The 25480-nt window shown below is 43.5% G+C and overlaps 1 protein-coding gene across 2 annotated transcripts in view; it reads left to right on the top strand.

Moving 5' to 3' along the window:
• Nucleotides 1-25480, top strand: part of RGL1 (ral guanine nucleotide dissociation stimulator like 1) — a 128798-nt gene that overhangs the window by 90960 nt on the left and 12358 nt on the right. For both annotated transcript variants that reach the window (XM_060091149.1, XM_060091148.1), the window contains exons 8-15: nt 1697-1800; nt 4931-5015; nt 10214-10303; nt 12727-12813; nt 14135-14167; nt 16171-16292; nt 18972-19061; nt 23706-23892. In XM_060091149.1, the coding sequence (XP_059947132.1) occupies nt 1697-1800; nt 4931-5015; nt 10214-10303; nt 12727-12813; nt 14135-14167; nt 16171-16292; nt 18972-19061; nt 23706-23892 (798 nt within the window). The remainder of the gene's footprint in view (nt 1-1696; nt 1801-4930; nt 5016-10213; nt 10304-12726; nt 12814-14134; nt 14168-16170; nt 16293-18971; nt 19062-23705; nt 23893-25480) is intronic.

Below are 25480 nucleotides of genomic sequence, written 5' to 3'. Positions count from 1 at the left end.
TTGAGAGGATGTTTGAAAAAATGATAATTTTACATGCAGAAAATATTTCTGACCTAATATGACTGTATTTTCTTGGACTGGCCTTACTGCTACATTTTTACTTTTGTATCACCTCTCCTCAAAGATCGTTCCTTTTCTAGAAATGGGGCCAGATGCCCCTTGTACTCCTTTAAACCCTTAGCTTAAGCCTCTTTCTGAATAATGTGTTCCATATGTTTATCACAATTTGCATGAAATATCTGGGCCTGAGTTCCTTTATTTATTGCAAGTTTCCTGATTTTTAGAACATAACTTTTGGATTCTGAACCTTTGTTGAACCATGCTGTCATGGGCTTGGTTTCCAGACTGACTGTAATTCAGAGCGCGAGCTTTCTCTCTCTCTTTAGCTTTCTCTCTCTCTTTAGCTTTCTCTCTCTCTTTAGCTTTCTCTCTCTTTCTTTTTAAATAAAGGGAAAGCATTGAGGCGTTTAAAAAGACTGGGCATGACTTTTGTAAAGAACTTTGGCATTTACTCTAAGAAAATGTTGTGGGGTTTGTTTGGCGTAGTAATTTTAAGTAGCCAGATTTGGGTGTGCCAAGTTAGAGAATGCCACTTTTCCTTCACAGTCAGGACTCGCGTGACTTCATGAAGTGATCTTTCAAGCAACGTGCATTTATGCCCAACCACTCTGGGACCTCTTGCCCCAGATATTCTGCACGAAGCCAAGCCCATGTCCACACAGTGTACTCGATAGTCAACAGTGGATGTAGTACACTCCCCCATATGCCTGCACATTGAGCATCTCCTTGGGCATAAGGCACAGTCTACTCTCTCGAGGCTGCCACCTTCCCCATTCCGGCCGCAAATGGGACCCTCTCCCTGACTGTTTTGCTGTCCCCTGCCATTCATTCAGCAGGACTTTGACTTCAGGGTCGCTGCCTGCTGATGCTACAGACTCTGAATGGTAGCTGAAGTTTCAGGATCAGGCAGTCTTTCTCCTTCCCCAGAAAATGACATCCAGAGTGTTTCCTGTTCTCTTTCTATTTTGTTTTAAAACGCTGCCAAAGTGAATTTTATTTTAAAAGCCCAAGTTATTTTGGAACCATTGTAAGTACCAAGGTGTTTCTGAATGTTTATGATTGTGGCACAAGCCAATTTGAAACCGAATGGATGTGTATAAAAATATTCCCTCTTGGCTAAGAACATAAAAGCCAAAGTTCAACTTGTGGTGAGTTTTTATTGCCAAGGTATATACCCCTCTCTGGACAAGGGTTGGTCATGAGATGTTTGATAGCATCTGACCTCGAAGCAGCTGCTGCCCGGTTCACTTTGTGGGTCTGAAGGATACAGTCATCTTTCATGTGTATTTTTAGGGCATATGTGTGCTTTCTTCAGAAGAAAGTTTGCTTTCTCTAGCAAAGCTCTGTAGACTCACCTCCACGCGTGTTTTTACTGGGAAAGCTGGAAACTATAAAACTGTAACAACAACACAGAAAATATATTAAAGGGAGAAAAACAAGTGTTCAGGGCCAAAATCTGTAAAGTGTGGCTGGGGTGGGAGCAAAGGAGCCACTTTTTGATGTTCCGTATTTATACAGCCGCCTATCTAGTGGTAAGAGTTCATGGCAGCTGTGAAAGCTCTAAAACAGGAAACCACCAACTCACTGTTTTATTGATATTTAAATGCCTTGTATGTTTTAATCACTCTCCCTACAGGAATGTAGAATCCTGAAGAATTTTTCCTCCTTGAGGGCCATCGTTTCAGCACTGCAGTCCAATTCCATCTATCGGTTAAAAAAGACTTGGGCTGCGGTCCCCAAGTAAGTTCCCAAGTGTCTGCTCTGCTTTCTTTGGCTGGGCTGATTAGTTGCTGCATAAATGGTGTGGGTCCTCATTTTCAAAGCTCATATTATATAACTAGAGAAACATCTTTGAAAGCCTCTGTGTGTTCCAGGCAGGGTGTGTTTTACACATCATCATGAATGAGTTTTGAGGCAGGGCTGCTGCAGAAATCAAACTCACTCTCAAAGGGTGCCAAGGCCAAGATGATTGGCTTTGGGGATGATTTTAAGGATGTGCATATTATCTGGGCTTTGAGGGATAAGGTTGTGGAGTGATGAAGTTACAGCAATTTGCCATTAGTTCTGGTTATTTTTCAGCCACATTCCAAAGCCCTAAGCTGTTCCAAGCTGTTAGGGATAGTGTGTGCAGATAGGACATTAGTTCTTGCTATTCAACAAGAATCCATTTAGTTTGTTTCTGCTTCCGCCTAGTAAAAGCTATCTTAGCGATGTTAAAAACCTCTAAGTATTCCTTCCTAGGTACCTGACTAAAAATGGTTAACTGCCCACATTCTGTATTGTGTTTTTCTTCATATTTCTCGCCGTAACCTTTGGAACAATGAACAATTGTGGCCTTCCTTATTGTTTCACTGTCGCTCTCGCCCCCACGTCCAGAGCTTCACTGAACTCTAGACCAGAGGGCTTTTTGCGAAGGAGGGAAGAGGGAGTGAGGAGGTAGTTCTGGTCCCCCATGAGAACAGATTTAGACGCTGGGGCATGTGTCGTGACTACAGACTAGGTCAGCTACTTTCAACAAAGTCTCTCTCGGCTTGCACTAATCAAGCAGTCAGGCCATAACAGGGAAGGATGCGTGAACTGTTTATAACCTATACTGTACGCAGCACAGTCTATACTGTGTGCAGTGCAGTCTATGCCGTGTGAGGCACTGTCAGTTCCAGTCGGGAGACAGGCCAGCTTGCTCCCCAGGCAGGCCTGCCTTGTGGATCTGGTGGGCTCTGTCCTTAGAGTGGAAGGTCTAGGTACTCAGTTTCATCAACTCACTCAGAGCTGGTTAAGCCTGAAGGGACTGACACTATCCAAACTCAACAGGGATCCAGATTGGTAGACCAGAGTTTCATAGATTTATGCTGAAAAAGGGGTCCTAGAGTGTTCAACCTACTGATAAGCTCACATTCTCTATCAGAGGAAAGTCTGCTTAGGGGAAGTCACATTATTTATCATATAATTCTTTGATGGGTTTTGAAGCAGGTGATCATATTGCCTGGTGTTATAGATCTGCAGACGCCTCAGCCACTTGGACTCCAGAGCTCGTGTTCTGTTATCTATCAGGAGAAAAAGTGGCAGATAGGCTTTTCAAAGTCCAGTGCAATTTTCTTGATGACCACTCTTTTCTTGGGTTCTTTCTCCTCTTCATTAGTTTGAATGAAGAAGGTGACTCTGTGTGATAGAGAGATTAGTTAATTGATTTTCCTCTGCACAGGAGTCTTAGGAAAGATGAGGATCATATAAAATCATTAGATGTTAGGCCCTGGCGAAATATGATGGGAAAATCGGATGCGTACAGCGTCCCCATCCTCAGCACCCCAGCCCCGCTCCTCCCCCTCATCACTGCCCCTCAACTCTGGTATCAGCAACAACGGGATGGTCAGGGGCTAAAATGAAGTCTTGCCCCAATGCACCCTTCTCTGGTGGCAGTGAAAGGTAATCCTATCTTTCCTTGGTGGTTGATAAGTAGAACGCTATGGAAAGTCATTTAGCCAGGCAAAGATTTCTACCATAGCAAATCTGAGGCTAAAACACAAGTAAAAAAAAATTAGTGGACTTGTTTCTTAATCTCCTTGGTTACCATATGAGAAAGTCCGTTCTTCCAGCTGGCTTTTGTATTTAAGAAACACCACAAAACAAATCTCAAAGCCCTATTCTGTACAACATGGGTGTCTGGTTTGTGTCTTCATTGGTTGGTGGGTTCATATTTTAGCAGGGCTGCTGGAGAAGTATCACAGTTCCTGAGAGAAGCCACTTGCATATCAGCTCTGTATAGTTTCTATTGCTAAATTCAAGGAACATGGTTGAGAGATTTTATTCGGTTATTACTTTCCTGATAACCCTTTATGTTAATAACTTTCAGTGGAAGAGAAGACATCTATTTCCTTCTGTTTATTTAGGCCCACATGCAATTAATTTCTTAATGATTTTTCCAAAATATAAATAGCTTTAATGGTTTTCTTAATTCTAAGAGCAATACTACACTCATTGTAAGACACACAAATTCTTAGTAATGGCTTTCTCATAATAATGAAAGTGTTGCATATAGAATGACATTGCCTCTGTTAATTCTTTGCCTGCAGATCATCCTCTCAGTAACCCTGGAGGGGTGTAGAGAAAAGCGTGAGGCCCGTGGAGACATAGTGTACCAGGGAGGGGCAAGGGAGGAGTAGGTGCTTTACATGTGTGATCCTGGTGACCTTCACGGCCATCAACAGCATGGCTGTTGCTGTTGCCATAGTGCAGATAAGAAAACTGAAGCTCAGGAAAGTTGAGCAACTTGTCTAAGATCACTTAGGGAGTGAGTGGCCGAGTTGGGATTGGAACCCACCCCCTCTGACTCCAGAGCCCGTTCTGGAGATGGTTCCACCATCTCCAGTAGATGGTTCCACCATCTACTCTGACTCTGAGAGGTTCAGGAAATTTGGGTTCTGTACTGCAGCTCTCGGCAGCTAGTAGTGGAAGCTCAGACAAATCCCCAACCCCGGCATCTTCATCTCTCAAATGAGGGGACTGGCCAAGAAGAGTTCTCAGGTCCTGTAGGGCTGTGGGTGTGTTGCTAAGAGAGAATTTTTTTTAACTTGCCGAACAGAACATGTCCCAATTAGACAACTTAATACCCCAGTTTAACAATCTTCTTTTATGATTATAACATGCATGGTTAGAAAATATCCCTCTCTTCACACAGGTGATCATGTCTACCTGTAAAAAAAAAAAAAAAAAAAAAAAAAAAAAAGCCACCCTGCATGGGAAAGGTCATTGGCTTTGTCTGTGCTCACGTAGCCCTCCCCTCTGTAGCCAGAGGTACTGAGGGCATCTGGGCCCAAGGTGTTGGACTTTTACTAATCTTCATTTGTTAATGTTTTCTTCATCCCTTTTGTAGGGACCGAATGCTGATGTTTGAAGAACTTTCAGACATCTTCTCAGACCATAATAACCACCTGACCAGCCGGGAGCTGCTGATGAAGGTGAGGGCGCTGGGTCATAATGTGCTGACCGCTCTGGCATCCGTTCAACGGAAGGGTAGCTTGAGGGCTCCTTGGATGCCTGCAGTCCCTTGAGAGAGGCTACAGGGACTGGAAGGCAGGACTTTTGGTTTTTATGCCAAATCGAAGAAGCCTGAGGCTGAGAAAATTCAAAGTCCAACTCCTCAGCTTCACTGCGATGCAACCAGATTGTGAAACTTGCGTTGCTGCCTGTAGTTCCTCAACAAGCTGCCCTGGAAACACTGAGTGCTGGCAGTGAGGTGGGTGAGAGAGCCTGGAATATCCTTCTCAGCAAAGCAGCTTCTAGAAGGACAGGGGCCAAGCCTGCAATTCTACAGCCTTTATTTGCACTAAATTGCGCAGCCTGTCCGTCAGCAGTGTTTATTGAACACCAGATGAGTGCTGGCTTCTGAACGGCAGGCTAGGTAAAGCTACAGCTCAGTTCATTTTCTTTCTCTAGATGTTTGTTAAACATCTAATATTTGTAAAGCATTTGACTGGCCTCTGAGAGTATGAAGAAGACGAACACAGACCCTGTTTTCAGGAACTCACCTGCTGGTGGGTGGATATAGACACTAAACAAGAATGGGTAGTCAAAGAAAGGTACAATGATAGGTTGTGAGCAATCATCAGAGGGGAACATGGACCAGATATTATCTTCACGGCCTCTCTATAAAGTAGATTTTATCCTCCTCATTTTGCAGCTAGCCAAGCCTCAGAGAGGTAAGGAACATACCCGAAGTCCCACACCTGGTAGGTGGTGGAGCTGGAATGTGAGTCCAGCCTGGTGAGACTCTAAAGCCAGTGCTTTCATCACTTAGGCATAAAACTATTTCTTTTGACCACTTGGGAGTAGGAGGCAGGGTATGTCAGGTGAAACTTCATGGAGAAGGAAAATAAGTTGGTCATTCAGTTAATCCTGATTGGGCATTCACTGTGTGCGGGGTGAGGGAGGTACAGCTTCCAACCTTTAGGAGACTGCAGTCTCATGGGGGAGGCAAAGTGGGCAATTATGAAAAAAAAAAACCCAAAACCAAAAATAAAAACAAAAAAACTATGATATGTGCTACCATAGGGGGAAGCCCTGAACTGGGCTGTTAGAACAGAGGACCCTTGTCCTTAGTCCCCTTTTCTGTGAATTGGAGATGATAATAGTACTATTTAGTACTATTTAGTCTACTGATCTCATGGAATTGTTCTGAAGATTGACTAAGGAAATATTTGAAAGCCATGTGCAAATGTCAATTTTTTTTTAGTATTTGGCAAGCTATCTACATGTGAAACCAAAGTATGCATAACAAATGAAAATGAAAAAAGTATAAGTGATACATGTAAGCTTACAGTAGACACCTGGAGTAGGAATGAGAGTCAAGTGGGGGTGGGGTTACTTAGAAAAGGCATCAGTTGATAACTGTTAGGTTGGTCATTCCTGTAAGAGCATCTGTTACGGTCTTCTTGACTCTTCTCCTCCTAAGTCCTGCTCCTCTTCCTTCATGTCTCAGTGAGGAGTACATTTCTGCGTGAATCCTTCCTTGACACCCTCAGGTCTGATTAGGCCCCTTCCCATGTCCTCCAGAAGCCCGTCATTCCTCTGTCCTAACACTTATCATATGCTCCATTAGAATCGCTTGTGCATTTTACCTGTCTCCCTGCTGGCCTGTAAACCTCTTGCAGGCAGGGACTTTTTCACTGTTATGTCTCTAATGCCTAACACATTGGGCATGTAGCAAGTGTTCAGAAACTGACATCCATTGATGGACCTCCTAATTCACAGGACTTTAACAACTTGCCCACTCTTAGCCCTTCCTGGCGTAGATGATGTGAGCAGGGCAGGGTGGCTGCTGTCTGACTTTGGATTCGGCTCACCTGATGAACTGCACACTAAACAGTGCTTGGCTTGCTGAGGTCGTGTTATTCCCTGCTTCACATCCCCTTGGATTTGCAGACTTTAAATGGAAACTCATCTGGCTGGAAGGAGATGGCTTAGTGGTCTCCCTGTCAGTAATACAAAGCTAGACTAATTGGAGCCACACATTCAAATCCCAATAGCTCTGAGTCATCCTTCCAAAGTAGATAAATCGAATACTGTGCGGCTCATTGCCTGGTGGCCGTCTTCTGGCTGAAACCTTAGAAGCAGAGCTATATCTAGACATTAAATGTCCCATAAACCTTTCTGAAATGTAGAAGTTTACCTCGGTGCTCTAGGTTAAATTTCTTATACGTGGCTGGAATCCCAAAGATGAAAAACTTGGCTATGAATTCATGTGGTCTGCGTATTATCATTAATGATAGTGGAATGTTTTGGGCAGGTCATACGTCTCTGTGGGTCCCTTTCCAGCCATCTTTGTTTATTATTCTTCATACTAAGTATATAATTCTGGATGTTAATTCTCAGCACAGTTGTAACGAAGTGTAGGTACTTTGGTTTTCAGATGAACCATGGCTGGTCTCTGTTTTTAATATGCTACTCCTGGACTTAAACTGGTTTGTGGTTGGGTAATCCTAGTCATGAATGACCTATCTTCTCTTCTGCTTCTGGACAGATGTAAGGTGCTCCCTCTATAATACTACGGTTGAGGCAACATCAGAATTAGCAAAAATCTGTGGTTTTCCTTTTAATTGTTGGAGACAAATGTTTTTATTATACTCAGAGATTATCTTTTTTTTTTTTTTTTTTTTTTTGCGGTACGCGGGCCTCTCACTGTTGTGGCCTCTCCCGTTGTGGAGCACAGGCTCCGGACACGCAGGCTCAGCAGCCATGGCTCACGAGCCGAGCCGCTCCGCGGCATGTGGGATCTTTCCGGACCGGGGCACGAACCCGTGTGCCCTGCATCAACAGGCGGAATCTCAACCACTGCGCCACCAGCGAAGCCCTCATTGTGGTTTTGACTTGCATTTTCCTAATAACTAGTAATGTTGAACATATTTCATGTGCTAATTGGCCATTTGCACATCTTCTTTGGAGAAATGGGCAGAACACCTAAATAGACATTTCTCCAAAGAAGACATACAGATGGCCAAGGAGCACATGACAAGCTGCTCAACATCACTAATTATTAGAGAAATGCAAATCAAAACTACAATGAGGTATCACCTCACACCAGTTAGAATGGGCATCATCAGAAAATCTACAAACAACAAATGCTGGAGAGGGTGTGGAGAAAAGGGAATCCTCTTGCACTGTTGGTGGGAGTGTAAATGAATACAGCCACTATGGAGAACAGTATGGAGGTTCCTTAAAAAACTAAAAATAGAACTACCATATGACCCAGCAATCCCACTACCGGGCATATACCCAGAGAAGACCATAATTCAAAAGGATCCATGCACCCCAGTATTCATCACAGCACTATTTACAATAGCCAGGACATGGAACCAACCTAAATATCCATCGACAGATGAATGGATAAAGAAGATGTGGCACGTATATGCAATGGAATATTACTCAGACATAAAAAGGAGCGAAATTGGGTCATTTGTAGAGATGTGGGTGGACCTAGAGACTGTCATATAGAGTGAAGTAAGTCAGAAAGAGAAAAACAAATATCGTATATTAATGCATATATGTGGAATCTAGAAGAATGGTATCGATGATCTTATTTACAAAGCAGAAATAGAGGCACAGACTTAGAGAACAAATGTATGGACACCAAGGGGGGAAAGCTGGTGGCGGAGGGTGGTGGTGGTGTGATGAATTGGGAGATTGGGATTGACATGTATACACTAACATGTATAAAATAGGTAACTAATAAGAACCTGCTGTATAAAAAAATAAATAAAACAAAATTCCAAAAAAACAAAAATTATCAATAGTTTGGGAGGACTCAACCACCCAGCACAGGAAGTGGCACATTTCAGGACACTTTCATTCATCCCCAGGAAAAACTATAAGCAGGGGATCATTAAATGATACCTCTTCTTATTATCATTTGTAACAGGGAGACTGAAAGGTAGTGAGTCACTATGGATTCTGTCCCCAGTGATGTACCTCAACCTGGGTAAAGGCTGGTGAATGATACAAGATTCTGATGTCGCACTGTCATTGGAAAGGCTAAGTCACTGGAAAAGATCCCCTCGTAGTCGTACAGTAGTGAAAAGTCAAATGCTATGGTCATATAATAAGCCCAGGGAGAACTGACTAAGGGAAAACCAATGCAGTTATGCACTACTGAATTGTGAAATTTGCCTCCCATTCATGCAGTTCCTGGAAAATGAGAACTTAACAAGACCCCAAAACCACAAAACCAAAAACACTTTATGTTCAGTCAGCAAACTGGAGATTAGTCATTATGTAGAAGAGTTTGTTGTCGCAACAGCTGGGAGGAGAGAAAGGGTAGCCATCTGTCCTCAGGTGCCAGGAGGAAAGATTGATTTGTAGGAGTTCCAAACCTGAGAGGCAACTTGGGAGGATGGACTAGGGGAGAAAAAGGGGAGAAAAATGTATGAAGGTCTGGCTTTCATAGATCAGTGCTGGACCTCCTCAGAAAACTTCTGGTATAAAAAGTTTCATTTAGCTAAGAAATACCACAGAAATAGTCCCTTTTCTTTCACAGAATGCTGGCACATGCCTTTCAGCCCAAAATCAAGAAATCATAAAATTTACAGAGGAAGATATCTTCATTTCCAGGATGTGTGATTACTTCAAGTGAAATTTGGGATGTGTAAAAATTGTCTCCAGTTCCGGGAATTGCCTGCCTTGTATTAATGATTGATTTTATAACCAAATCAGGGGCTCTTCTTACAAAATAGGGGGAAAACAGGATAAGCCGTGGCCACCAGGCACTCTCAAGAATAGATGGCTCGGGCTTCCCTGGTGGCGCAGTGGTTGAGAGTCTGCCTGCCGATGCAGGGAACACGGGTTCGTGCCCCGCTCTGGGAAGATCCCACATGCCGCAGAGCGGCTAGGCCCGTGAGCCATGGCCGCGGAGCCTGTGCTCCACAACGGGAGAGGCCACAACAGTGAGAGGCCCGTGTACCGGAAAAAAAAAAAAAAAAAAAAAAAAGAATAGATGGCTCAACCACTGGCTAGCCAAGTGTTTGCATAATAGTCCAGAGCCTGCTGGAGGCCTCTTCACTTTGCATGGCGTCCAGATAGTTGTGCAGAGGTTCCGCCCCAGAAACTAGGTGCCCCTTCACTTGCCCCTGTATCACTTTCCTCTGTGTGTGCTTCTGTTTCTTAGGAAGGAACCTCAAAATTTGCAAACCTGGACAGCAGCGTGAAGGAAAACCAGAAGCGCACTCAGAGGCGGCTTCAGCTCCAGAAGGACATGGTATGTACGGCCCTGGGTCTCCCTGAGGGCCCACCAGAGAGCGGCCCTATGTCAGGGGCTGGGCTCCTGCATGGCCCTGGACCCTCTAGTCTGCAGGGTGCCCCTGCCCTCAAAGAAGTTCTCCATTCTTTACCTCATCTGTTCTCAGCAGCCCTGGGAGGTCTGAAGCTATTTTCACTCCCACTCGACCCAGCAGGAAATAAACACTGAAAGTCGCAAATCACATTGTTTTCTGGAACATTTTTATTTTCTGGAAGTGAGGGAAAGTCTGCGGCAGGTAGACTTCTGTCCCTTTTGCTGTCTTCTTTATCCACTCCTGTACTTAGAAGCTACCGCGACCTTGGCCTTGAGACCCCTGGGCTTCAGTTCCCCGACGGGAATGCCTACTGTAGCCAGCTTGGAACACACGGTGGCCCAGGACCTGAGTGCCGGGGAGAGAGAGTGTCAGCTCCCAGGAGGACTTGGTCCTTGTACTCGGAGATCATTTCATTCGTTCCAAATCCTCTAGTCATTTTCTGGCTCTCGTCACTAACCCCAAGTACTAGCCAAATCTTTCTAGTTTTTCAGGACTCAAAGGAACGTGATACCTCCCTCTTTAAGACTGAAAGGTAGTTCTTGACATCATTGGCTTTATTTTTAACACTCTCCTAACTTTTAGCATAGAAGGGGAAAGCCAGAGAGAGGAGAATGGAGACTGACAAGCTCAAAATACTCTCATCCCTGCTTTGAGAAGATTTTCTCCTTCTTTGGAAAGCTGGGCATAAATCAGAAATGTTGGTTTTGAGTGATGGGAGTCTTCTGTAACATAAATCCTGTAAAGCGTTCACAGCACTTCAGACTTTTTTGGTGGTTCAAAGACAAGTTAAAAATAGCCGTTAAAAAAAGAGAGATTATTTTAGTTCAGGATGAGACCTTGTACACATGATAGGGAAGGACACACTGCAGCTGACAGAGAGTTCCTGAAGGACAAAACCCTGCCTGGAGTGAACCTCGAGGAGCAGCTCTGGCTGAGGAAGCAGCCAGCTGCACACACATCAGGCAGCCTTGTTTTGCCCTGGTGGAGACTTTGTTTTCTTGCCAGAGTTTCCATAAGTGCCTCAATGGACTGTAGGATGAGGTGTCCATGGAAGCCCCTTTTTATCTTCTCTTCAGAGTGGTTAGTGCCTCTGTGGCCTTATGGAGAATAGGGATGATTTCAAAGGAAATTTGGTGAAATTAATATAGTATGTATATACCTGCAGTGGAAGTGCTTCTACCTTTATTTCTGAGGGAAATTTTTTTTAAATAAACTTTTTATTTTAGAATTTAGAGAAGAGTTCCAGATAATACATAGAGTTTCTATGGATCCCTCCCCCATCCCCCCTCCACCTCCCCACCTGCCCACCCATTGACATTTGCTGTAACCGTGGCATATCTGTCAATACTAAGAAACCGACCTGGGCATACTGCTGTTAACTGAAACCCAGACTTGACTTGGATTTCACCAGTTTTCCATGAGCATTCTCGTTCTGTTCCAGGATCCAACCCAGGGCACCCCACTGCATTTAGTTGCCACCCTAGTACCCTCTGCTTTGTGACAGTTTCTGAGCCTTTCCTTGTTTGTCATTACCTGACAATCTTCAGGAAGACTATTCTAGTATCCTTAGAATGTCCCACAACCAGGGGGTGTCTGTTGTTTTTCTAGTGATTAGACTGAGGTCACGGGTTTGGGGAAGAATATCACAGATGTGAAGTGTCTTCTCATCGTATCAAGGAGTGAATGACATCAGCGTGACATCTGATGTCACTGGTGATATTAGCCTTCATCACTTGGTTATGGTAGAGTTCGGCAGGTTTTCTACTTTAAAGGGACTATTTTTCCCTTTCCTTCCTGTATTCTTCAGAACCGAGTCACCAAGCCACTTTACTAGTGACACCCCATCCTCCTGCGGTCACACTTCTCCAGTGGGCAGCAGCCCAATCCTCTACCAATGGTGAGACCATCCCTCCCAGGGTCATTCTGAACCACCGGGAGTGTCCACGTGCTGTGAAAGAGAACAGAGGTCCCTCTGACCTGAACCTAAGCAATGTGTAAACCCTACTGTGAACACACTTGAACAATCTCCTGGCTTTGAGGCTTGGTTTTCATGACTTTGAAAGTTACCTTGGTGATAGAGTTCCTGACCTATTTGTGTAGGGATTTTTAAAAATCTCATTCATGTAGGTTTGCACTAGTGGCCTTAAATTAGGCCTTGAATGGTCCTTAATTATTCTCCAAATGCTGTCGAGGATCACCTAGCCATTCGAAGACTGCTGCTTCCATCTGCAAATGGGCACATTGCTGACTGGAGCGGGCCACAGGTCCATTTGGTCCAGTGCGGAGGTTATTGAAACCCTGAACTTTCAATAACAGTGAAGACGGTTTTACTGTGCTTGTTCTTCAGGGTGTGATGCAGGGAACTGTGCCCTACCTGGGCACCTTCCTGACTGACCTGACCATGCTTGACACTGCCCTTCAGGACTACATCGAGGTGAGTTCCAGGCTGATGGTGCAGGTGGATCGGCAGCCTTCTCCTTGGTTACCCAAGAGAGAAATACACCTTTGTTTGTACCTATTGAGGGCTTTTTATGAACGTGGCATTGTGCTAGATGCTATGAGGAATACGAAGATGAGTGACCCCAGCAGTGGCTCACAATCCAGTGGAAGGGATATATCAAAGCAGGCAGTGATGGACAGAAATAGTAAGAATTCAAACAGAAATGCAAAGAGAGAAGAGGACAGGCCACGATCAATTCCCTGTGAGGGGAGGTCATGGCAGATCCTTAGGAAGGAGTGGGTTTGAGCAAAGACCGAGGTGCTGGGTGGGACTTTGGCAGGTGGAGCTGAGGGGATAGGGTACCCTTACATTCTACCTGCTGGGGTAGGGAGTCAGTCAAGCTTGTGGCTTTTTAAGTATCGCTTTATTGTTTCAGATTATTACCTTCTCTCTCTCTCTCAGAATGGGGAAAAGTGAAACAAGCTACTTGTTAGTAACAGTAATACAGTAGAATATTACATGGAGAAGAGATTGGATATTTGAAATGAAATTTAAGGATTTCCTGTATATTTAATTTTATCTCACCTTCCTGGTTATCACATGCAGTCAGTCAGTCCGCTTTTACTCTATCACAATTAGAAGGAGTGGCAATTATCTTGCAAATTCCCACCTCCAAGGTCGTCGTAAATGTTGTGGACATGCTCCCTCAGAGAGAGATGCTCCCCGTCTCTTCACATCCTCTGCCTCAGCTTATCTCAGGAAACACTCATCAGTGTTGGGGAATTTGGGGGGAGTGACCAATGATTCAGAAGTTAAATTCAGCCTACTGAGAATAGGAGCTGGGACGATGGAGAATTGAAACTTAACTTTGGTGATGATGTTGTGTAGAAGTTTGATAAACTTCTTTTGATAAAACATTGACAATTTGGTTTCCAGTATGAGTCGATGACCATCCGTTTTTGTTGCTTTTGGTAAAGAAAAAAAAGTGTAACAGAACATTCACTCAAGCTTTTGTCTTTACTGTCTCTGCAAATGTATTTGGATTCTGTGTTGTAAATCCTTTATCATTACTGTTTTAGTTGGTTTCAGACATCTTAAGAGAAGGCTGTCTGCCAATCCCATCCTATTATAATTAAAAGAATGTTTTTCTTTAAGTGAATGATGCTTCTTTTCCTCCTCTGTAGCCATAATTACAGTGTCATGAATAATTGTGACTTTATTATCCCTTTGAGCTATTTTAACAAAAACCTAGAACAAATAAGGCTGAGTTTCAAAGTAGCTTGGTTTGTCATTCATTTTAAAAAATTTCTTGCAGGGTGGGCTGATAAACTTTGAGAAGAGGAGAAGGGTAAGTAGGGGGTCTTGGCTGTGGTTTTCCATTTTACTTCATCTGGGCATGAAAAAAATTAGAGGAGTGGAGACTTAAATTTTTGGCAGAGGCAGAAAAAAATGAGCATTTATTGAAAATTTATCAGATGTCATTGTCCTTGGCATGTTGTTATGTGGTATTGCCCAAGAGCCCTGTGGGGTGGGTTTTATCATCCTCAATTCAAGAGTGAGGAAAGCAGGACGCAGAGAGATGAAGTAACTTGACCAGAGTCACCGGGTAGCACAGCCAGTGTTCAAATGCTGTCCTGTCTCTCCTGAGCCCGCATTTCTTCCTTTACCCCCTCATCATCTCCTTCTTTACAATCAGCTTCAGCAATAACAGGTCCATTCTATTAAGGAGAAAGGGTTTCATAAGAGTATATGTTATGGAAGGGTTAATAAAGATGGTTAACTCCTGTAGGCCTATTGAAGAGAGGAAAGGAACCGGTCTTCATTGTTACGTGTGGATAATTATTCTTTTCCTTTCCTGTCAGCATAGGAAGGGGTGTGCAGCATCAATTTGAAATTTTTCTGTGCAGAGTAGAAGAGTTCCACACTGCATGAAAAAAGATAAAACAGAGCTTTGAAAATTCGCGATGGGTTTAGTGTTTTTTAAAATGGTATATTTAAGCAATTCCAAGGAGTATGAGTGAGCAAAATAATAACTTCACCCCATAGTAACCCTCATTGTTCTTTACTTATTCATTCATTCTTTCATCCCACAAACGTTGACTGCAGACCTAACAGGGGTCGGGCAGTGTGATAGGTTTAGGGGTTGCAGCAGAAAAAGCCCAGAGCTCCCTGCCCGCATAAAGTTCACAGTCAAGGAGGAAAGTAGACCAACAGGCAGTTACAATGCAGCCTGATAAGGGCTTGTGAGCAGAAGTAGTGGGTATTATAGGAGCACATGGGTGGGGCATCTAGCCCCAACTTGTGGGGTCAGAGAAACTTCCAGGAGGAAATGACATTGCAGTTAAAACCAAAGTTTTAGGAGCTGACCAGGCTGAACTCGTAAGTAACAAGATATACTACCCTCGACGAATGTAAGCCTTCTGTCCCTGGTAGCGTTTGATGATAAATGTTCCTTGGATACTGAGACCAAGGGTGGAGGTCACTGGATGGGAAGTTGACATCTACGGAATCTGCCAGCTGTTGAGCTGCTTCTGTCCTGTAACATTAAAACAAATTCAGCTATTGCCTCCACAGTTACCCATCTCTGTCCTTTCACTTCAAAATAACCCTGGATGGTAATCTCTTTCCTTTTAAGACTAGCATGTTAAACTTTTGGAAAGTTTGAGTGTAAAACCTAAAGCTAAAGCTTTTATCCATTGCTGACTTTAAAAAAATCTTTCTTGAAACATCTAAAGAAGTATAAATAATTTTGGACATAATTATACACTTGCTTCTCTTGTGAGCTTTAAAAGACTGAGTTAAATGATTTACTGGAGTAGTAAAAACCCAAGGATTCAGGAAATCTAAACATTCCAGTTTATGAGGCCCTAGACTGTTTAGATATTCAGCCCTACCAAAACTTATTTATTGAGGGGTAAGGGTTGAAGAAGATGGGGGTGGGGAACTTGTGCGCTTCCTGACTTACAGTAATTATTTTCCTTATCTTTTAGGAAGTAGAATTTTTAAATACATTTTAGAAGGACTCAGGCTTAAAAAATAACTTTTCTGTCTCAAGAATGGAGATGGAAAAGAGAAAAAGGAAGTCACTATGACTTTAAGGTAGTACCTAGTTTGGGTCGCTTTGGTAGCTTGTTTTATTCACATAAATTGCTTTTTTCAAGGAGAAAGAAGGATTGACCACTAAAGCATGCAAAGGCACCAGTGAGTCAGAGTTACAAGCAGTACTTTAGAATCCTCCTAGATGAATCTGTCCATCATTTATCCTACTGTGGTGCTTCTTCATGTTGAAAAGGTGTATATTTGGTCGGCCTTTTAATTCACTCTTTCTCTTTGGTGCTCTGTCTGCTTTAGGAATTTGAAGTGATTGCCCAAATCAAGCTCTTACAGTCTGCCTGCAACAGCTATTGTATGACCCCAGACCCAAAGTTCATCCAGTGGTTCCAGACGCAGCAGCTCCTCACAGAGGAGGAGAGGTAGGCGGACACATCGCCCATCAGGGTGGAGCTGTGGTGTTGGCCAGAGGAATACTGCATCTGGTTCCTCATTTGGCCGTTTATTCAACAGCTATTTAGCAAGCAGCTCCAAGGTTCCAGATCCTCGGTTTTCAAAGGTTAATGGTATAGCAGGAAAAATTGAACTGATGGCATCAGAAAATGTGCTTTCAGGTTCTTGCTCTACCGTTTATTTATCTTTGTCACCTTGAACAAGTCACTTATTCTTCCTGATCTTCAGGATGCTTACTATAAAATGTTTCTTTGAGGAGATTAAATGTAATCATATTTGAGACACAGCAATGTTACCATGTTTGTCACTATCAGTAACTGGTACTAGCTTTGAGGGAGCTTTCAAGTGGGGAGGAGAGACAGACTCATGAAGAATTGAAATACAACGGGTAATCAAAGTGCTGCAGGACCCAGAGGCAGGAACAGTTCACTTGGCCAAGGAAGTGGCGGTTGGGGGGAGGGAAGATAACGTGAAGGCATTAACATTTGGGCTGGGCTGTGAAAGAAAGAAAAGATTTCACCAGGAGAACTGGAGAAGAACATTCCAGACAGAGAGAAGAACGTGAGCAAAGGCCTGGTGGCCTGACAAGCTTGGCATTTGGAAGAACAATTGAACTCTGGTTGGTTCACGAGGGACGGGTGTCAAAATAGAGGTTGACGAGCTTGGAAAGGTACATTAACTCCAGTGCCTTGAATGTTGGCCCAGCAGGGAGGGGTGTGTAGCCTTTACCCTGTAGTTCAGAGGATTAGAGTTCACAGGCCATATCCAGCCTACCTCCTGTTTTTACAGTTTTAAATGGTTGAAAAAGAAACAAAAGAAGAGGAATGTTGTGACGTGAGGCAGTTATTTGAAATTAAAATTTTAATATCCATTAATAAAGTTGTACTGGAACACAACCCATTCATTTCCCTCTTATTTATGGCTGCTTTCGTGCTTTAAAGACAGAATTGAGTCGTTGCAACAGCGACTCGCCCTGTACAGAAAATATTTGCTGACTTTTGCTGTAGACTAGGGGATTTCCTTGAAAGTTTATCATCAGGGAGGGTGAAGTTGACAGCAAAATAAGTATTTTGCCAATGAGGAAATTGAGGTTTAGAGAAGTGTTATAACTAGTCAGTGATAGAGTTTGGAATCAAACTCAGGTCTGCCTGACTCTAAGCCTAAGCTCTGAAGGTGCTTATATAATGTTGGACAGGTCATGTAAACTCTGGAAGCCTGTTTCCTCATTTGAAAGACAGATGATTTCTGAGGTCCTTTTAAATCTCAGAATGGGTTGGTCCTGTTACATTAAAACCTTTGATTCAAGAAAAAAAAACTTTAATTCAGAGTACTCATCAGTTAATGAGATTTTTTTCTTTGCTAGGTAGAAAACAAAAGTTACCGCCTCTCTTTACATTTTCTGGTCTGATGATCAGTGTGTATGAACTTCCTCACTCTGTGGATATCCTTCTCATGTATGGAACATATACACCATGGCTGGTGGTTTGGATCAGAAAGTTCAGGCTCAGAATATCAGCTATGGAATTGACTTTTTTTTTTTTGCGGTACGCGGGCCTCTCACTGTTGTGGCCTCTCCCACTGCAGAGCACAGGCTCCGGACGCGCAGGCTCAGCGGCCATGGCTCACGGGCCCAGCCGCTCCGCGGCATGTGGGATCTTCCTGGACCGGGGCACGAACCCGTGTCCCCTGCATCAGCAGGCGGACTCTCAACAACTGCACCACCAGGGAAGCCCTGGAATTGACTTTTTAATGATTAAAGGAATCTTGTTAAACATATCCCATTTTTTTCTTGCTGTTTATAAAACCCCTACGGCTTAAGTTAATATTTGAATAATTCCCATCTCAATGAATACTTCTGCTTGACCAACTCCCTGGATACATCTTTAGGTTTAAAAAGAAAGTACATGTAATAAGCAACTTACCAAGCTAATATTCACCACTTAACCTTCCTCACCTACCGAGAATCAAGTACATATCCTAGCTAGAGCTACAAGCTTCATAAAAGACATTTCAAGGCAGATATAAATTGTTCTTGTGCCTGTAGAAGTTATATCTGCCTGGCATATAGATGTCTGAATCTGGAGCACTATTAATTTAGGAGGTTTTGTCAATTAGAAATCATCTTTATATATTTTTATCAATAATATAACTGCCTATGTCTATTTACTGAAGATTAGATCATTTACAAATGTCTCTTCTTTCATTTCCCTTAGATAAACAGTAAGTTGAGCATGTGCATGGGCACGCAAGCGTGCACACACACACACACACACACACACAGTAATGGGAAGGAGGTGGGAGAGAAGAAATGATTCTTCCCCTGGCCCAGCAGCGGGTTGAGAACAACCAGGAAAACAGAAAGGAGTCAGCTTTTGATGCTGCCAGAGCAGGCAAATTCATGTGTTTGAGGCATGCAAAACGAAACAGCCTCAATCTGTACACCAGTAGGGGTTTGAGGAGGGATGTGTCAATTTGTAAAATCTGGTCATTAAGTCAGTACCCTCTGACATTTGCCACAGAACAACATGGTGCATATCTTTACTTTGAATAATCAGAGCCTACCTCTCAAAGGAAGCCGGTAAATCACGTGGATTTAAATCTGTTCACCTCGCAAGCTCTGGCCTCACGAGCTCCCCTCTCTCCCCCAGCTACGCCCTCTCCTGTGAGATCGAAGCTGCTGCCGATGCCAGTGCCACCTCTCCCAAACCTCGGAAGAGCATGGTGAAGAGGCTTAGCCTGTGAGTGCCACCCTGGGGTCCTGGGGCCCCAAGGGGCTCCTGTCTGAGTCAGGAGGGGAAGGATGTTCAACAAAGTTCCCCTGAGCCAATTCACTCACTCGTTAAATAGTTTATCTTTCTATCATGAATTCAGTAGGTTTTCTAAATCCACTCATTCTTCCCCAGTGTTCCCTCTGGTCTGAACCATCATCGTCTCCTGCCTGGAGCACTCCAGCAACATCCTTACCGGCCCCACCCTTGCTCCAGCAATCTGTTCTCCACCCAGTAGTCTGGTCATGTGTTAAAATGTACACCAGATTACATGGCTTCCTTGCTTTACAACTTCTGATGGTCTTATTTTAAGGTAGTCCTGAACTCCTTATCCTGTTTCACTAGGTCCAGCGTGATCTTCCCCTACTCTTCTTACCCCCTTCCTCTTGTCCGACACGCCCCCTTGTTCACCAGGATCCAGGCTCACCTGTCTCCCAGCCATCCTTCAACCACACCAGGCTCGTTCTGCGCTAGATGCACCAGGTGTTTGCACTAGATGTCCCTGTGGCCTGGCGTGTGCTCTCTCTGGGGCTCGCTCCTTCAGATGTCGGCAAAACCATTACCTCCTGAGAGAGCATCCTGTCTAATGTTGCCGTCTGCCCAGTCAGTCCCAATCATACCGGCTGTCACCTTCATTGGAATGTAAGCCACCTGAGAGCAGGAACCTTGTGCATCGTACTCATGGCTGTTTGCCCAGCTCAGTGCCAGGCATAGCTAACTCCGTAACACCTCGTCTCCCTTTGAGTACAATCCAAAGTCTTTACAGTGGCCCTCAAGACCCTTCAAGACCTGCAGTACCAACCGAACCCCATCTGCCCGTCCCATCCCCGTCTGTCCTCTCACCTTTCCCTCTCACTCTGCTCCGTGCACTCCGGCCCCCCAGGCCACCCTGAGCACACAAGTCACACTTATTTTTATTTGCTGTTTCTTCTGCTTAGAACACTGTTCCCCAGATAGCCAAATGGCTCACTCCCTCACTTCCCCCAGATCTTTGTCACCTTCTCATGAGCCTTCCCTGACCACCTTATTTAATACTACAGCCTGTCCACGTTACCTACCCTTGGCCCACTCTCTCACTCTCAGCTGCTTTGGATTTCTCCGTTGTGTTTACCTCTGGCTGATGTGCTCTATGTTGTATGTGTCTGTTTATTATCTAGAATGCAAACTCTATGAAGACGGGCATTTATGTCTGTTTTTTATTCATTGCTAACCCCGGACCCTAGACTGGTGCCCTACACATAGATGATTAATAGATATTTATTGAATGAATAAATTGAGCCGTGTGCCAACACTGTTCTGAGAAAACAATACATGTATTTCTCATCCAATCCACAAAATAACCTAGTAGGTCCTGCTATTATACCAACTTTATAAACCAGGAAAGTAAGGCACAGACAAGGTAAGTAGTATGCTAGTTATTGTAGGATCTGGGCTCAAATCCAAGATTTGGCTCTAGAGCCAAGGTTATAACTCTTTTACTGTCTTCCTAGTGGAGAAATACTTTCTGAAGGAAGAGGGGAAGGAAAGATGGAATGGGAAGTAAGAAGTGGAAGAGGGGAGAAGATGAGGGAGGGAAGGAAGAAAAGTAGGAGGAGAGAAAGGCTGAGGAGGAAGGAAGGAAAGGAAGACTGATGGCAGTTTAATTAGACCCTGTGCCTGGAAGCGACCCCTGCATGCTCATTTTTATATAACTGCTTCCCTTGACTCCGAGTATCTGTATTTACTGTGCTGGGTGCTCTAGCAGCTTGGGGTCCTCTCCCAGCACCCACTCTGGCAGCGTGCAGCCTTTGTGAGGATATTCATGTGAAATCCAGGAGAGGAAGTACTGTCAGGGTGCAGAGCCCTGCACAAAGTGTGGTGGACACTCCATACATCTCTCTCGTTAGTGAAATCTTGCCGATATGCTTGAGTTTAACCCTTGGGATCTGCAGTTGAGTTTGAACATTGATTATGAATAGCACAGGTCACATGTCCCCCATCTTATTCCTTGTACATATAAAGGTGTTTGTATAACATTCATTTTCAAAAAATTTTATGATCTTAGCATTTTTTACAAGTGTTGAAAATGTATTTTTTCCTCTCCCCGCATTTAATCACCCATCATCCAACGAGATTGGAGAGAATTTTGGAGCCTTAGGGGAAGAGGTGCCTCATTTGAAGGTCAGAGATGCTTAATGTTGTGCTAGAATTAATCTTTACAATGCAGAATGACCTCATGGAATTGTACCAATGGAAGAACCTTTAGTCTTTGAACAATTTAGTTCTAAGTTAGAGACTCTCAGTTAACGAGCTAAGGACCACTAATTCACAGCCTTCAAAGGTCTACCTTGTAATTCATGGAGAAGTAAGACAGTAGCATTATTTTCTCTTCTGTGAATTGTGGTCAGTTTAGCTTTTTTCCCAAAGCCGCAGTAGTGCTTGGAGGTCCAAGAAAGGAAGTGACATGGAAAATGGGGCAAGAGATGGTGGGGTGGAGATGAGACAGAACAAAGATATGCTTTAGGTCTTGGAATTTGAGCTTGTAATTCCCAAAATTATTTAATAAAAAAAAATCAAACCCATCTTCATTGTTTCTGTTATTTTATATAGCCAGTGCTTGTTTGGGTTTGGGCCTGTTTGCTAGTTTCTTTACATGCCATTCCTTCTTGAATCTTACAACTTCCTTCCTTGCTGTCTGTTAATGGTAAACAGTCATTGTCTGAGAAAGTCTTTATTTTGCCCTCACTCTTAGAAGTATATTAGATGGGTATGGAGTTCAAGGATTACTGTTATTTTCACTCAGCGCTTTGAAGATATTATTCCATGTCTTCTGAGTTCTGTTGTTGCTTTTGAGATGTCTGTTGAATTCTGTTCCTTTGCATTATGCCCCCTGCCCTGTTGCTTTTAAGAACTTCTTTGATCTTTGATGTACCACTGTGAAGGTTAAGTGGGGATTTAGTCTTATTTATCCTATTCAAGATGTGGTTCCTGGATCTGAGGATTCATGTGATTCATTAGTTCTGGAATCTCTTCAGCCACTGTCTCTTCAGATGTGGTCCCTTTTCCATTCTTTCATTTGTCTTCTTTTGGAATTCTCCCTACATACATGCAGGCATTTCTTATTCCATTCTCTGTGTCTTTTAACCTCTCTTATTATTCATGTCTTTATATTTTGATGCTGATCTCTGAGGATTTTCTTCAGACCTATCATCTAGTTCACAAGTTTTCTCTTCCACATTTATTTAATCCTTCCACTGAGTTTTTAAATTTAAGTCACTACCTTTTTCACTCTAGAAGTGAAATTGTTTTTGCAAATTACCTTCCTGTCCTTTTGTCAGAGTGTCTTGCTCTTAACTCCCATTTTCAGTTTCTTCTTGTACATCTTTAATGTTTTTCAACATACTTGTTTAATAGCTTGGCTCATGGTAGACACTCAAATATTTGTTGAATGAATGAATGAATAAACTATTACTTTTTTTCTGATGGTTCTTGTAATCTAAAGTTCTCAGGAGCCTAGATTTGCTGTTTTGTTATGCCGGTTGACTCTCTCTTTGGGTGGGTTATTTCCATGTGTGTATTTTGTAACTTTGTATTGTGAGCTCATCTTTATCAGGGAATTCTCTGCAGCCTATGTTGAAGGTGTACTCCTCCAGGAAGTTTGATGCTGTTGCTGTTGTTTTTTAAATGCTAGTTTCTTCAGAAGGATCACTGGCCTGAGAGTTCCTAGTTCCTAGATGAGCTAAGTAATAGCAGATCTGAGTGAGGTGCTGGCTAAAATCACACATGATCAGGGGAGGCATTTTTCTCCTACCCAAGCTCAGGCCAACAGGTAAATTTTGCTGCCTTCCTATGTCAGTAGGAAGATATTTTTTTTAGCCCATCTTTTTTACTAAGGGTACAGTCCTCTGAGGATCCTGGCTCTTTGTAAAGGATGTCAGTACTAACTGCCCACCTTACATAGACAGAAGTCCTCATCTTTGGACCCTGCGTACGTGTTGAAACCCATGTGCCTAGTTTGCCAGGGTTGGTACCTCCACTCCCCATCCAGAGCAGAATTAGTTTGCATGTTCTGATTTTCAGTGCACTTTTCATCTCTGGCCTGCAGGGACTTTTCTTACTGTCTTGCAAGCCCAACTTTAAAGAGAATTTTTAATGTTTCTTATCTAGTTGTTTTATAGTGAAGGAGTTTAGGTTATTTTAGTTCACTAGATTATTAGAAAAGAAGTCTTCCTTCTTGGTTTCTTGTCCAGCACAGTGCCAGCCTCCTTCTTCTGCCTCCTGGATTTCATTTTATGGTGGGAAGTGATAGGGGTATGGCCACGGCAATTTGACCCTGCCAAAGCAGTACAGAACTCTCAAAAAATGGAGAACCATTGACCCAGAAAGACCTCAGATTAATATGGCCTTTCATTCAGCTAAGCAATCTGTGTGTTCTTTGAGGTTAGAAATAACCTATTGGGACAAGATGTTTACTATGATGTTAGAAATTTTGTAGCAAATGTTTCCCTAAAATAATAATGACAGGGTACACAAGACTGAGAAAACATCAAGGATTCAATTAACACAAAAATGTTTGCTTAATCATGGATTCCAGATTTGTAAGAGCCTGAATGCCTGGCATTATGTTTTCTGCAGACTGTTTCTGGGGTCGGACCTTATCACCAGTAGCACTCCCACCAAAGAACAGCCCAAGTCCACTGCCAGCGGGAGCTCTGGTGAGAGCATGGACTCTGTCAGTGTGTCATCCTGTGAGTCAAATCACTCAGAGGCGGAGGAGGGCTCCATCACTCCCATGGACACACCTGATGAGGCTCAAAAAAAGGTATAGACTTAACCCTTTTCCGTAATTCCTAATGTGGGCACCTGACCTGGTGTTTGCCACACGAGGGGTGTCTGTTTTCCAGTTGATCACTCTACAGCATTTTGCAAGTCATGTTTTTAAGAGGTGTTAAAAGCAGAGTTCAACCTGGGGACTCATTTCTTATAGAAACATGTCTAGAAGCGATAAGCCTGTTTGTTCATTCATTGAGCCTTTGAAATATTGTTCCATTCCCACATCCAGAGGCAACTGAAGGACTGTGACTTGTAACATGAGCTACACTTTATTCAGGAGATGGAGAATTTTCTTGGAGCAAAAAGTCAAGAGCCAAAGATGTGTCAGTCTCTCGGTGTCATACCTTGTCTCAGCCAAGGTTTTACCACAATAATGGTGCAGGGCAAACCACTCCAAAACTTAGTGATCTCAAACAGCAACCATTTATCCTCTGTCCTGCGTCTGCAGGTTGGATTGGGCTTGGCCCTAGGCCATGGGTTTGGTCTAGGTCTGCTCTACCTGCCTCTCGTTATTTTTGGAGTTAGGAGCCACCCAGGGCATGCTCTTGTCGTGCTAAATTGGATGAGCAAGAGGGCAGTCCCAGTCCTGCAAGCACGTAACATGGCTTCACTTGGGTTCTGTCTACCAAAATTTGTTGTCCAAAGCAAATCATGTGGCCAAATCCCACATAAATAAATGAGGTGGGGAACTATATGCCACTTCTCATGGGAGGAACTGTGGAGTCTCAGGGCAAAGGGCATGGATGCAGGAGAGGTTGAGGAATTGGTAATAAGGGTATAATCTACTGTGTCCCCCAAAAGGGAAAGTGATGAGAAGTGATAAAGGAATTCCCAGAGAGAGTTTTTGTTCTCCATAGCTGCATAAATAAGTGAAAAGAAAACAAAAGATCCACCTTCATCTTCTATACACACCTGCTTCAGTCTGTTGGTCAAGGAGCTTGGATCAGAGATGTCAACTTTGATGTGACTAGGACTTGCACCATTTTGGGGAGGATCTTGGCTGGCCAGACTTGCTGTGTAAGTGACTTCTGGCCCCTTAACTTATGCTTAGGCCAGTGAGGTAGAGTGTTGGTAACAATTCCTTCCTTTCATTTGTATCTGCCATTCTGCAAGGGGATGTGTGTGCTGTTTCACATTGTGTTATAAGCACCAGCAGCAATCTGGGAACCCTCAGGTGACCTTGTCACAAAATAGCCAATCCAGGAAGGGCTCATTAGACCTGAGATGACTCAGATGCTGCCCTAGCGGGATTTCTCACCTTTTTGCTTTGAAATCTGGAGACACATCTTTAATGCTCCAAATATTGAAGGAAAGCTCTGCAAACACCCACGGACTGGCTGTTCTCTCAGGCATATCTCCTTAATCAGGGATGGAATCATTCTCCGTGACTTGACACTCAGCATTGACTTTGTCAAAATCTGGAGTGAGGCCCCATCATTCACCTTTTGACAGGTTCTTAAGCTTTTTAGGCCCCATTTCTGATGATGGACATTGTACAACAGTGACAACTAAGCTACTGCCCACATCTTTGTGGGATTTCTCCCTGTCCAGGAAGGAGGTAGAATCACATTTGCATC

The sequence above is a fragment of the Mesoplodon densirostris genome, chromosome 2, assembly GCF_025265405.1.
Source record: "Mesoplodon densirostris isolate mMesDen1 chromosome 2, mMesDen1 primary haplotype, whole genome shotgun sequence".
NCBI classification, from domain to species: domain Eukaryota; kingdom Metazoa; phylum Chordata; class Mammalia; order Artiodactyla; family Ziphiidae; genus Mesoplodon; species Mesoplodon densirostris.
Note: the sequence above shows the minus strand (reverse complement) of the source record. Positions and strands in the feature narration are given on the sequence as shown.